The sequence below is a fragment of the Peromyscus eremicus genome, chromosome 23 (assembly GCF_949786415.1).
Source record: "Peromyscus eremicus chromosome 23, PerEre_H2_v1, whole genome shotgun sequence".
NCBI lineage: Eukaryota > Metazoa > Chordata > Mammalia > Rodentia > Cricetidae > Peromyscus > Peromyscus eremicus.
In genome coordinates this window covers 28,553,405-28,566,804 of record NC_081438.1, presented here as the reverse complement: position 1 = coordinate 28,566,804, position 13,400 = coordinate 28,553,405, and the positions used below count along the sequence as shown (strand labels likewise).

General features: G+C 45.2%; 1 protein-coding gene and 1 pseudogene across 3 annotated transcripts in view; one reads left to right on the top strand and one right to left on the bottom strand.

Moving 5' to 3' along the window:
* LOC131898197 (uncharacterized) overlaps nt 1-3,789 on the top strand; it is a 16,155-nt gene extending 12,366 nt beyond the window's left edge. For 2 of the 3 annotated variants that reach the window (XM_059249304.1, XM_059249303.1), the window contains 4 exons: nt 1,561-1,742; nt 2,335-2,382; nt 2,831-3,012; nt 3,258-3,789. In XM_059249304.1, coding sequence (XP_059105287.1) covers nt 1,615-1,742; nt 2,335-2,382; nt 2,831-3,012; nt 3,258-3,592 — 693 coding nt within the window. In that variant the 5' untranslated portion in view covers nt 1,561-1,614 and the 3' untranslated portion in view covers nt 3,593-3,789. Of the gene's footprint in view, nt 1-1,404; nt 1,743-2,334; nt 2,383-2,830; nt 3,013-3,257 lie in introns of those variants that run through there. The other variant, XM_059249305.1, reaches the window with a different exon arrangement.
* Nucleotides 1-13,400, bottom strand: part of LOC131898196 (small ribosomal subunit protein eS6-like) — a 20,220-nt pseudogene extending 6,820 nt beyond the window's left edge.

Below are 13,400 nucleotides of genomic sequence, written 5' to 3'. Positions count from 1 at the left end.
CAAATTTACTGCTGCTGACATTTGATTTCCAAATAGAATCAGGAAGGATTCAAATTTCAGGTAATTGAAGTAAGTTGTGAAAATTTAGGAGAAAGGAATCTAGACATGGTAGCTTTTAAGGCCAAAACTCAGGAGGTAGAGACAGGCAGATCTCTGAGTTGAGGCCATGCTGGACAGCAGAGAAGCCCTGTCTCAAAAGCAAACAATCATTCAGTATAATGCCGGGCGGTGGTGCCGGCGCACGCCTGTAATCCCAGTACTCGGGAGGCAGAGCCAGGCGGATCTCTGTGAGTTCGAGGCCAGCCTGGGCTACCAAGTGAGTTCCAGGAAAGGCACAAAGCTACACAGAGAAACCCTGTCTCGAAAAAAACAAACAAACAAACAAACAAAAAACCAAAAAAAAAAAAAAAAAAAAAAAAGCAAACAATCAAAAAGTTAGGAGAGAGGCTGAGAGATGGCTCAGCAGTTCAGAGCACTGCCTGCCCTCCTGGAGGACCTGGATTCCACTCCCAGCACCTACATGATGAGTCATAACTACCTATAATTGAAAAGCACGATTAAACATGAACGCATACAGTTTGCTACTGTCTGTTACCCTAACACTAACCTCAACCTAAATATCCCTAAGGCCATCTAAGCATGGCCTTTTCTATACTGACATGTACCTAGGCACTTTGTAAGTGGGTCCTCTGTGTGCCCTTGTGTGGGTATGAGGACATGGGCACAGTGCCTTTTTGTTCCTTCACCTCTGGTGACAGTGGTATGGGGTTTCTCAGGTATAGGGAATCTGTGATCATATACAAAAGATGACACACTAGGAAATCAACACCAGAATGATCTACAGGGAGGAGGTTTTGAACAGTGGGAAGACCCTAAGAGAAAATTACTTTTTTCCTGGAATGCATGTGGTATAGAGGTAATGGTTGGGAAACCTCTTCTGCCTTCTTGAAGTTGAGGGTCTGGCTGGAGCCAGGCTTCCCAGGTCAGTGTGTGGCATGGGCATATGGACACCACTGTGTCCCATTGTACACATGGAAAGGCAGGAGAGAAGATGGCAGCCCTGGTCAGCCCTAGAGAAAGCCTATGTGGAGGAAGTGCTGACTGGAGGGCCCCAGGAAGTGACCTCACTTCCTTAGTATTATTACAGATGAAACTCAGGCTCCTGGTTACCAGGTAACCAGCCATCAACAGCAGCCTCAACTCACTCACTTCTCTGGAGGCACTAGAAGAGCAAGGATGTTCTCTTGCTTCGGGTGTTTTGGTTGCTCACGCCGCCAAAAACCAAAGCTTCCTGGCCGGTTCCGACGTGTGCTGGGAAGTATTTGTGCACACCTCTGTCTATTTTCCTGTAGGAAAAATGAGGTAACACAGGCCAGCCTGCAGCCAGGAGACTTTTCGGTCCCCCTGATCCACTGCAGTTCCTGAATGGGTCTGTGTTCCTGTGAGAACACTGAGAAACGTCTTTTATGCTCGCTTTTCACTTCAGTGTGTGGTAATGGGTTGTTATTGTCTCTGAGATTTCACATTTAAACCCTCCTTCCTTCCTTGGTCTTTCCTCAGGATGACAGGATTCAGGAAGACGGCCCCATATTTGATCCACGGAGCCCAACCTATATGAAAGACGTTATCAATCATATACCAAAAGCCTATAAGGATGGGAATTACCTATTTATAGGTATAATATTGACTATCTACCATAGGTTTGTGACCACCTGGGAGATGCTGGACTTAATTATGGACACGTGAGTGGCTACACACAAGTCAGGCTCTCAAGCCTCCTGTTTGGTTTTAGAATGTCTCTACCCTTCTCTGGGACTGTATGCTCTCACAGAACAAGTATTATTGTATCATTGGTCCTGGGCCTGGACCTTCAAGATGACATGGCCAGAGATAGGGGTAGGGGAGACAACACTAGATTGTCATTCACTTTTCCCAAGAAGTGTCAAACACTATCCTTTCTTATCCTTTGAACAGAGCCTTTTTCCCATTTGTATAAAAGCTTCTAGACACTATCTAGGTTTGATGGGACTAACAGAAGCAGATAAGGGTCCCTGGGGCCACCCAAGAAATCCTGTAACAACAACAACAACAACAAAAAAAAAACCAAGAAGGAGAAGCTTAGGTTACCCATTGTGTGACAATCCTTGAGAGCTGTGACCAGAGGCTCTTTCCCAGACCCTAACCATGGAAGTCAGAACATTGCAAGGAGCCCTGAGGACCCTCATCCCCTTCCTGGCTTCTATTTCTCTACCTGATTCATGTAGCTCCTTCTAGATCCCTTGGTGGGTTGGGGACACATGGCCTTAGTGGTGACACCCTCATGAAATGCCACAGGTATGGACCTTTGCAGCCAGACTGTATGGAGGATCAGGAAAAAAGGAAGTGAGTTGGCTTGGGTGACGAGGGAGGTAAGAGCCCCTCTACACAGTGGGATGTCTGGGGTGGCTAGGGTTGAGGACTGAGCTGTTACCAGTCACCCTGCTCTTGGGATTCCCACTAGAGGGATGGTACCAGAGACTTCACGTGCAGGTGGAGAAAAACAGAAATAAATCTCCATTGATCTCCTTGGTCCTGAGGAGCACAGGGATTGACGGAAGCTAAAGGGCTAGGGGAAACCATCCCCACTACAGCCCAGCCCAGTCTGCCCAGTCCCTCCTCCAAGGGACAGAAAGTGTCTCGAGCCCTGTCCATACAGCTCTACACTCCTGACCACCATGCCCAGCAGCACATGGGCTGGGCAGCCTTTTCCTCATCTAAGGGACACTGCTGTGCTGGTGAAGTGAGGCCAGGCTTCTGACTCTACTTCCCTCCAACCTGGTCCTCCCTGCAGTGCCTTGTTATCCTTCCTATCAATATGGACGTCAAAACAACCCCAGGACTTCAGGTCTCCAAACCTTGCCGTGGCCAAGAGGCTCGTGAAATATCTATGGCCCGATGAGCCTGCAAAAGACTTCACTCTCCAAGGGGAGGCGCTGGAGGAGCAGGACTGTAAAATGGGTGAGGAGGCCTGGGGTAGGTTCCTAGGAAGGCTGAGGTAATTTCGATGATGGGTTATACCAGGGAATTGTCCAGATATCCCGCCTGGAACCAGAGCTGGACACCTGTCGGGTGAGATGTCCTGTTGTGGGGAGAGGGGACTGGGGATTTTCTGACATGAACAGACCTTGTGTAACCAGCAAGGCCATCTCTGGGAAGCTCACCCCATCATGGAAACTTCTAGGGCACTTCCACTAATGGTTCATCTCTTTCTGCCTTAGATGATGGACTCCTCAGGGAAGTTAATACAGAGGCACCCATGCAGGATGCATTAGGGATGGTGGAGACTCTACATGTGGGACCAACTTCTGTGGCAGAGCCCCGGGAATTTCTGAAAACCCAAGATGACACAGACCTGGCCCTTGGGGAACCAACCATGCCAGAAGCTGGACCAGTACCACTTCAAACTTCAGACCAGCCTCTGCCCACTGATGCACAGCCACCTCTAGAAGTGGCTGCAGATGTTCCAGATGCTGGGCGGCTCTTTCTAGTTTCTGTTGTGCAACTGGGTGCACCAGAGCCCTTTTTCCCTCTGCCTGATGTTGACATAGATTGAGATTGTTTATTACCTGCCGAGTTCCACCCAGGACCAGCTGTCCTTCCCGTCTTTAGAGAAAGTATCTCCTTTCGTTGTGTTTAAAACTTTTTATTGTTGTTTTCAAAGTTAATATTAATATTGCCTTTAATTATATTTCATTATTTTTCCTTGTTTTTTCAATATTAATATTTATTAATAAACATTAAGTATGCCTAGTTCTCTCATTGTTTTCATGTTAATATCACCTTTAATTTTGTTTATTTCTTTTTTTATTAATGGTTTCATTGTTAATATTTCCTTTAATTTTCTTTAGTACTTTTTTCAATGTTAATATTGCCTTTAATTATGCTTAATTCTTTTTATTGTTGTGTTCATTGTTAATATTGCCTTTCATTTTGTTTAATTCTTTTTATTATTCTTTTCACTGTCAATATCTCTTTAAATTTTGTCTAATTTTTTTTTATTGTTGTTTTCATTTTTAGTATCTCCTTGAATTTTGTTTAAATTTTTTAGGGCATGATCATTTATTTGTTACCCTTAAAGACTTATTTCTGACTGGACTCAGACTCACAAGTAAAAGCTCTGAGAGGACAGCCTACGTCTCTTGGCGATCTGGTCCTGGCGCTTTACTTGGGCGTCCTTCATTCTCTTGCCAAAAGTTCATCACATTCTGCAGCCTTCTCCTTGTTTTCCTTTGTCTGTTGTTTCTTTAGAGCAGCAATATGACGGCCTTTGTGTTGCAGGACATGAGGAGTGACAGGATGCTGAATCTTGAGTGCTTTGGTCCTGGGCTTTTTCTTTGTTTAATGGCTTTCTGACCATGTATTTTTGGCGGACATCATCTTCCTTAAAGAGATTAAAAAGCTTTCAGATTCTGCTAGCTCTTTAAGGTCCCAAGTGACGAGGCACAGTAGTATCTGTCCATCCAGGAATATCCTCCTCTCCTTTTTTTTTTTTTTCTTCCAATAACCAAATTAGGAACACTGAAATTGGCTTCCATGATGCATCCTCAAACAGACTTGTGCTTCCTCTCTCCGTTCTCCTTGGTCTATAACAAGAATGGCCCTTACTCAACAGCAGGTGCACGCTGCCATGGGTCAAAATGCCTTGCTTCATGGGAAAACTTTTTCATTCCTGCCAATGATTCGGACCACATACCCCTTCCACTCTTCACCCAGAGCATCAGCAGCTACTTCTGTGGCCATGGGCTTCTTCTCACAGAACATACGAAGCTTGTGTTCATCATCCACTTCAATGAGTTTCTGACAGCTGGTGGCAGGGAAGGAGACATTCAGCTTCATCTTGACACAGCCAACCGCCTAGGAGGTGCCACAAAAAAGAGCTGTTTAACTCCTTTTTATGGTGTTCTCAATGTGGGTTGTTATTTAGACTTTAATATTAATAAAAATTTGTTTACTCATGTTATGGTTCAAGGGCATCATGTCTATTCCCCATGTGCTACAATTTACTCATGTCTACCTGTGTATGGCAACTCTGAGACAAACATGTGGATCATGGAAGGAGAACCCTTGAAGGCCGTCTTAGAAGCAGGGAAAAGCAAGCAGCTCATGTGGCAGAAAAAGGGCAAATACCAACAATGGTGAGGAATATATGATTGTGAACTGGCAGTCTTCTGCTCAGCGGTCTCCCTAACACTTAGGGACATAGATTCTGAGTTCAGATAGAGTAGGGCTCAAGCTCAGAGGTCTTCACTTTCTCCATGGGCTTCTGCTCTGTCAAAATGGTCTGCAGGACCATGCAGAGAAAAATGATGTCAACTTAACTATAATGGTGCTCCCCATTCTCACCAACCCTGAGCCCAGAGCTGGCCGCATACTCAGAGATCTGCTTGCTTCTGCCTCTTAAAGGCCTGCGTCACCACTGCCCAGCCCCTTTTCTTTTCTTAATGTGAGTTTGGGTATTGAACTCATGCTTGCAAGGCAAACATTTCAGTAGCTGAGTTATCATGCCAGTCCATTTGCATTTTGTGTTATATTATTAATTCACATAGCTGCTTAATTAAAAACAAGATTTATACTCATTATCTCCCCCCCCCCCCGTGTGTGTGTGTGTGTGTGTGTGTGGGTGTGTGGGTGTGTGGGTGTGTGGGTGTGTGTGTGAGAGAGAGAGAGAGAGAGAGAGAGAGAGAGAGAGAGAGAGAGTGAGCCTGTGGAATCCAAAAACCAGGAGTCAACATTTCACGAAGCTGGAGTTAGAGGCAGCTGTGAGCCACACTTTAATAAGTGCTGGGAACTGAACTTGGGTCCTCTGCAAGGGTTCTTAACTCTGACATTTGCACAGTTCAGTAGACTATTGTCCTTCCTTTCATAGACAGGACACTGAGGCTTAGGCGGGAGACTGACTTGTTCTCAAATGCAAATGGCGTAAGCAATGGTTTTCTATTTCAAACCCCTGTGACTAAGAACTGAGAAGATGACAGGGTTGCAGCCATCTTTGAGAAGGGTCAGACTAGGGGCCAGCAGGCCCTGGGAACCCCACCAGGGATGTGCTGCCCCTCCACCCTTAGGCCCTGGGAACCCACCAGGGATGTCCTGCCCCGCCACCCTAAGCCCTGGGAACCCACCAGGGATGTCCTGCCCCTCCACCCTAAGCCCTGGGAACCCACCAGGGATGTCCTGCCCCTCCACCCTAAGCCCTGGGAACCCACCAGGGATGTCCTGCCCCTCCACCCTTAGGCCCTGGGAACCCACCAGGGATGTCTTGCTCCTAGACTCAGACAATTAAGAGCTACATAAAAAATGAGTTCCAGACATTTCCTGCCATCACCTAAAGGATATGATAGATTATATACCATAGCTGTTAGAGGGAGCAAGTTTCCTACAGATAAGAAATGGGATGTCTAATTGTCAGAGAAAATGGGTAAGAAAAAAATAAGCACCAGTCCTGAGCTTGTAACTATACAGAGTTGGAATTCCCCCGATCCCCTCCCCTAACCATTTTAAAAACCCTGCCCCATTGCTACTCAGGGTCTCTCTGCTCAGCTGCTGCGTCAGATGGACGGAGAGACCCAGGTTTAAAATAAGAACTCTTTGCTTTTGCATTTGGATCGGTCTCTTGATGGTCTTTGGGGGACTCTGGGTACAACAGAAGGGCATTTCTTTCCTGGACCATTGAAAGCTGAGACTAGCCAGGGACTAGTCCATTGAAAATGATGTTATCTATCTATCTATCTATCTATCTATCTATCTATCTATCTATGTATCATTTACCTACCTATCATCTATTATCTATCTTTTCATCTTCTATCTATTATCAAGTATCTATCATCTATCTATCATAGATGATCTATCATCATCTATCAGTTTATAATCTAAATCTATCCTCTATCTACATATTTATCAATTAAAGCTTTCTATCTTTGACATCTATCTATTATCTATCCTTCCCTCCTTTCTTCCGCCCACCACTCACCTATGGATCCATCTATTGTCTATTTCTCAATACTTTATTTCAGTATTAGGGGTTGAACCTAGAGCTTTACACATACTCAGTAAACACTCCATCATTGAGTGACATCCTCAGCCCGATTTTTACTTTAACTTTTTTTTTTTTTGATAAATGGTCTCATTAATTTGTTCAGGCAAGCACTGAACTCACTCTGTAGCCCAGGCTAGACTTTAACTTGTGATTCTTCAGTTCAACCTCCTGAGGAGCCGGAATTATAAGCCTGCACTATGGAGTCTGGCTTTTTTTTTCTTTGTAAGGACTTCTCTCAAGGTGGTCAGACCCTCCACTTTTCCCGGTTATCTCCTCCTACAGGACCCATTTGTCACCTTGGAGAAGATTTTTGGAGAAAAAAAGACAACAGTTTCTACTCAGGGTGGAACTTGGCAGGGATCCTAGAATTGCTGTCACTAACTTTTCCAGGCAAGGCAACTCATAAACGTCTACATTTCTATGGCGCACAGTGGAGGCTACGTGGGGGAGGGAGGAAGAGCCAGTCTTTTTCCATTTACAGAGAAGAAGTAGTGCTGGGAGGTATGGCTGGAAGGAAAAACAAGGCCCAGAGGCCTTTGAGAAGAAACTTTTTTGCCTGGAGTCTCACTATGTAGCCCAGGTTGTCCTTGAACTCACAATCTGCGCTCCCATTATTCGGTGCCAAGGTTGCATAACTGTGCAGTGCTGGGGAAATGAACTCAGGTCCTCTTGCATGCACGGCAAGCATTTTGCCGCCTAAGCCATCTCCCCAGCCCAAGGCAGACGTTCTATAAACAGAGACAACTCTGATGGTCTCAGTGACTGAATATTTTCTGTAGGTAGAGTTTTAGCTCACATGAGTCTCGAGTATATATAAATTTATAAAATATATAAATATATAAAATATATAAATTTAAAAATCACGTAGAAAGGTCATTAAACGTAATTTTGTGAGCGGGGGACCGTAACTTTTATATGCTCGAATGCCTGTGCAGCATACATGAAATCCTGCCTTCCACCCCCAGAACCACAGAAACCAGGTGTGGCATTGCATGGCTGTAATCCCAGAACTTGGGAGGTGGAGGGGGAAGGATCAGTAATTCAAGGTCATCCTTTGATACATAGTGAGTTTGAGGCCAGTTTGGGTTACACTGGATGCTGTATTTTAAAAAGGGGTAGGGGTGGGGTGTGGGTAGAAAGAAAGGAGAAGCCAGGTCAGGCAGGCTTGCAGAATCATGCTAGGGAGGAGAAGGAGGACGAGAAGGAAGGAGGGAAGAAGGGGAGGAGGAGGAGGAAGGAGGGGAGGAGGAGGGAGGGGAAGAACATGAGGAGAGAGAGAAGGAAGGAGGGGAGGAGGGGGAGGAGGAAGAGAAGAAAGGAGGAACTCATGCTTCCAGGAACTGTGACCAAATGAATTGTGCTAGAATTCAGAGACTACTGCCTCATACCTGTTGGGGTGGCTGAAGGGACTCTAGTCAGCCTGGTCCTGGCAAACATGGCCCTGGCCAGCCTTCTCCCCCATTCCCTCTGCCTTGCTAAAATCCGTTAGCTTGCATTCCTAAGGCTAGCCTCCAAGGTCCATTCCCTTATTTGGCCACTTCCTCCTCCTGAGGCTGACTATGAAGGTCTAGCTATCCAAGTATTGAAGTCCAGCAATCAGAAGCCCCCTTTGGTTCACTTCATTAACATGCCCAATTAAAAGTAAACACTTCATCCTAACATGGGATTTTCACCTTTACCTTTATTTATTTTAAGATTTATTTATTACGTATATAGTGTTCTGTCTGCACATATCCCTGCAGGCCAGAAGAGGGCACCAGATCTCATTACAGATGGTTGTGAGCCACCATGTGGTTGCTGGGAATTGAACTCAGGACCTTTGGAAGAACAAGCAGTGCTCTTAACCTCTGAGCCATCTCTCCAGCCTCACCCTTACCTTTATAAACCGCTATTTTCCTATGGGCCACCTCTGTCTCCCCTCTATCCAGAGGCAGGCAGTCCTTTGTCCTCTGGGACAAATCCCCCTCCCCATTTCCCGTGTCCCCTTCCCCTTCTCCCTTGTCCTCCATCTCCTGTCTTTGTCTCTTATTCCCTGCCCTCTGTCCCTCTGGGGCAAATAAATCTCCTTTGTGCTGAGAACTTGGTATTGGCGGTCCCGAGTGGATACTTTTCCTTTCAGTGGCAACTATTGAAACTACCCCTACCTCAAAAAGGGGGTGTAGACAAGGATGTGGAGAAATTAGAATTCTTGTGTCTTGCTGGTGAAGACCCCTTGGAAAGCAATATGGTGCTAACCTTTAAACATTTAAAAACAGAATTGCCATATGAGACACAAATTCCATTTCTGGGCATAAATGCTAGAAAACTGAAAGCAAGGATGTGAAAAGATATTTGTACACCCCTGTTCACAGCAGCAGAATCATCATAGGCAAAAGATGGAACTGCCCCAGGGTACCGGTTGGTCTTTGTCAACATGTCACAAACCAGACTCACCAGGGACGAGGAACCTCAATGGAGGAATCATCTTCATCAGACTGGCCTGTGGGAGCATTCTCTTGATTGGTAATCGGTATGGAGGGGCCCAGTCCACTGTGGGCACTGCCATCCCTGGGCAAGTGGCCCTGGGTTGTGTAAGGAAGGTAGCTAAGTAACCTAGAGGAATCAAGACAGTAAGTAGCTCTCCTCCATGGTTCCTGTTTGAGTTCCTGCCCTGACTTCCCTCAAGGGTGGGCTGTCCTTGGGCTGTGTGAGCCAAAAACCCCCGTTTCTCCTCAAGTTGCCGGTCAGTGTTTTGGCACACCAACAAATTAGGACACCAAGTGAAGTGTCCACCACCTGACAGATGACTAAACAGAATGTGACACACGTGCACTCGGCCGTTAGAAAGGAAGGGCACGGGGCTGGGGAGATGGCCAGTGGTTAAAGCACTCACTGGTAGAAATCTGCGTTTGGTTCCTAGTATCATACTGGGTGGCTCACAACGGCCTTAAACTCCAGGTCCTGGGCATCTGACATTCTCTTCTGGACTCTTTGAATATCTGCATTCATATGCGCATGCGCATACATACATACATACATACACACACACACACACACACACACACACACACACACACACACTTAAAAATGAAATAAAAAAAATTTAAAGGAAGGACATTCTGATACATCACACAACGTAGTTCAAGTTTGAGGACAACTGTGCCAAATGAAATAAGCCACTCACAAGAGGACAAAGACTGTTTGATTCCATTTATCTATGTACATAGAGTAGAGCATGCAGGGAGAGAACATCGAGAGAGTGAAGAATGTAATGTTAACAGTTAATAGTTAATCGTCATAGTCAAGACAGTGGCCTTTTCTAGGAGGGAATTCATGCTAAGTAAAGACTCAGATGTGACTTCCGACCTGGCAACTCAGTCTTGATCATTGAAAAGCAATTAACAGTAGACAGTAGTGCTCATGATCTGTAGTTATTGAAATGCAGGACTCATTCTAGAGATCAAGATTTGGACATGAGGAAGCTATGCCCAGAGATTCTTTGTTTAAGATTCCTGTTCTTTCCAAAAGGGCAGCTGTCAGTCACATGTATATGCTGAGCCCTTAAAATGTGGAATCTGAATTGAGGTGTGTGTGTGCGCGTGTGTGCGTGTGTGCGTGTGTGCGTGTGTGTGTGTGTGTGTGTGTGTGTGTGTGTGTGTGTTTGAGGTATTGGGGATGGAACCCAGGAACTGGACCTCACATATGCTAGCAGGTACTCTACCACTGAGCCCACCCCAGCCCCTCACTGGGGGATTCTAGGCAGGTGATCTACCACTGAGCCACACCCCAGCCCCTCACTGGGGGATTCTAGGCAGGTGCTCTACCACTGAGACATGCCCTCCAGTCCCAGAACTGATTCCTACCAAAGAATATTAAAGAGGATTTTAAAATCTTATTATTTTGGCAAGTAGATACAGATCCTTGTCTGGCAGTAGTCAGACATTGTTCATTAATGGGGAAGAATCAATGAAAAGCTCCCATGAACTACAGCAACAACCCATATCAGTGTTATATAGGTTTGATCTTTTCTTTTCTTTCTTTTTTTGGTGGGAGGGTGGCTTTGAGACAGAGGAGTTTCACTATATAGCTCTGGCTGTCCTGGAACTCACTCTGGAGACCAGGCTGGTCTTGAACTCACAGAGATCCACCTGCCGCTGTCTCCTGAGTGCTGGGATTAAAAGCGTGTGTCACCACTGTCTGGCAGATTTGATCTTTTCTGTTGTTTTTTAAATAATTTTTAAATAAATTTTCACTATGTAGGCCAGGGTAGCTTGGAATTCAGTATGTAGCTTAAGCTGGTCATCAGTTTATAATCTTCCTCCTTCAGCCTCCTTAGGTCTAGAGTTACAGATGTGTACATCTGCATTAGTATTGCATTAAGAATAGAGAGACTTCCTCTTTGAGTCGTGTAGACTAAGAGCAAGCCCAAATTTGAATTCTCTACTTTTATCTCTGTGCCTTCCATCTGTCTGTGGCCTGTTTGTTGTGTGTGTCTGAAGTCTGTCCCTAACGAAGAGCTTTGCTACACAGCATGAGAAAGCATGAGGGATTCCTTTCTCTAGAAGTCTTTAACAACGTTCTACAAGGTAAGAAGTTACTGTATGGATCCCACCTGGCCCAGAATAGCAAGGAAACTACAAACAGTTGTTATCAGTCTTTATACCCACACGTTGCTTTGAACATTTATGGGGTATTTATTTTGTTTAAGGTTGCTTTCAGCAAACGATTACAACCTGCACCCCCATCATTCTGGGTCAGGGACATGGGAGAGTACGTAATTTAAGATTGAAGCTATGCCTTTAGCTTAGGTTGTAAATGCTGATTACGTGGGAATTGCAAGGCATGGTGAGGTCGGTTACATTGTTCTTTTAAAGGCAAGTTAAACAGGCTGAGTACATAGTAAGGCAGCAGGGTAGGTACATAGTTTTGAATGATTCCCAGGCACGTTATTAACTTGGTTGCAAGGTCCAGCAAAAGTTCAGTTTCTGAAGGCAAGAAGGATTTTCAGAAAAAGACATTTCCACATACTTCATGCCTGGTTAATACATTTGAGTTTAATCTCATTCCAACAGACAAGCAATGTGTCCCACACAGGCTCTCCCAAGTCTCATCTATTCATTATGAGTTGTTGAGCATGGGAAGACGTTGCTCCAAAAGTGTGAAGTGCTAGACATGATGGGTAAATGCTGAAGATCTGTTGTACAGCATTGTGAATGTAGTTCATAGTCATGTCTTGAGTACTTGTATTGATGACTGACCACCCATGGTCTCAGGAGGTGGGAGGAAGAGGTGGTAAGGATCTCAAGTTCAAGGTCTTCCTTGGTTATATTGTGGGTCAGAGGCCAGCCTGGGCTCTATGAGACCCTGTCTCAAAAACAATCCCCACCCCATCAAAAAAACCACCTAAAAACCAACAGTAAACAACCCCCAAAACAAGACCAGAAAAGTCACCTTCAACAAAAATCTGAAAAACAACAAAGCAAAACCGAACCCAAATCATACCAAAACAAGAACAAAAAGAAAAAAAGAAAGAAAAGAAAAAGGAGAAAATTGCTGAGGAAGCCTGCCTCCCTATCTCCTTTCTCCCTTTTGTCCTTTACTTTTTCTGACCTCCTAAAATCTAGGACCTAGGTCAGTGGTACTCTACCTTCCTAATGCTGAGACCTTTTAATACACAGTTCCTCATGTGATGCAGCTGTCTTTGAGTCATTTCTGTTCCAGTAAGTAACCTCTCACCCCATATTCTTTTTTTTTTGTTTTGTTTTGTTTTGTTTTGTTTTTCGAGACAGGGTTTCTCTGTGTAGCTTTGCGCCTTTCCTGGAACTCACTCTGTAGCCCAGGCTGGCCTCGAACTCACAGAGATCCGCCTGGCTCTGCCTCCCGAGTGCTGGGATTAAAGGCGTGCACCACCACCGCCCGGCCACCCCATATTGTTGTTAGCAACCCCAATACAACTCATCGGTTCACCAGGTTGGACTTTGGTAGTATCCGTACTTTGGTGTGTTGTGGGTTCCCTGTCCCTCCAGGAAAAGTTTTGTCACCCAAGACCACACTCATGCTCACCCAATCAACCCTAGTTAAATTTAGCGAGTCATAAATTAAAAGAAACACTTGCTGAAAGAAAGAACGAAAAAGAAAAGAAATCGTTGAGAGACATTTTAAACGTTTACTTCACAGGCTGCTAGAAACCTATTTTTAGGACCCCACAGCAGGATCCATATTGCCACCTAGTGGCAATAATCTGAAACTGCAACAGAATCTACCTCTAAGTCTTTCCTGAAGCAGGCTTGAAGAGGTGTCTGAGGAGGCTGCCTGGAGGTATCCGTTATTAGAGAGCATCCAGAGGTAC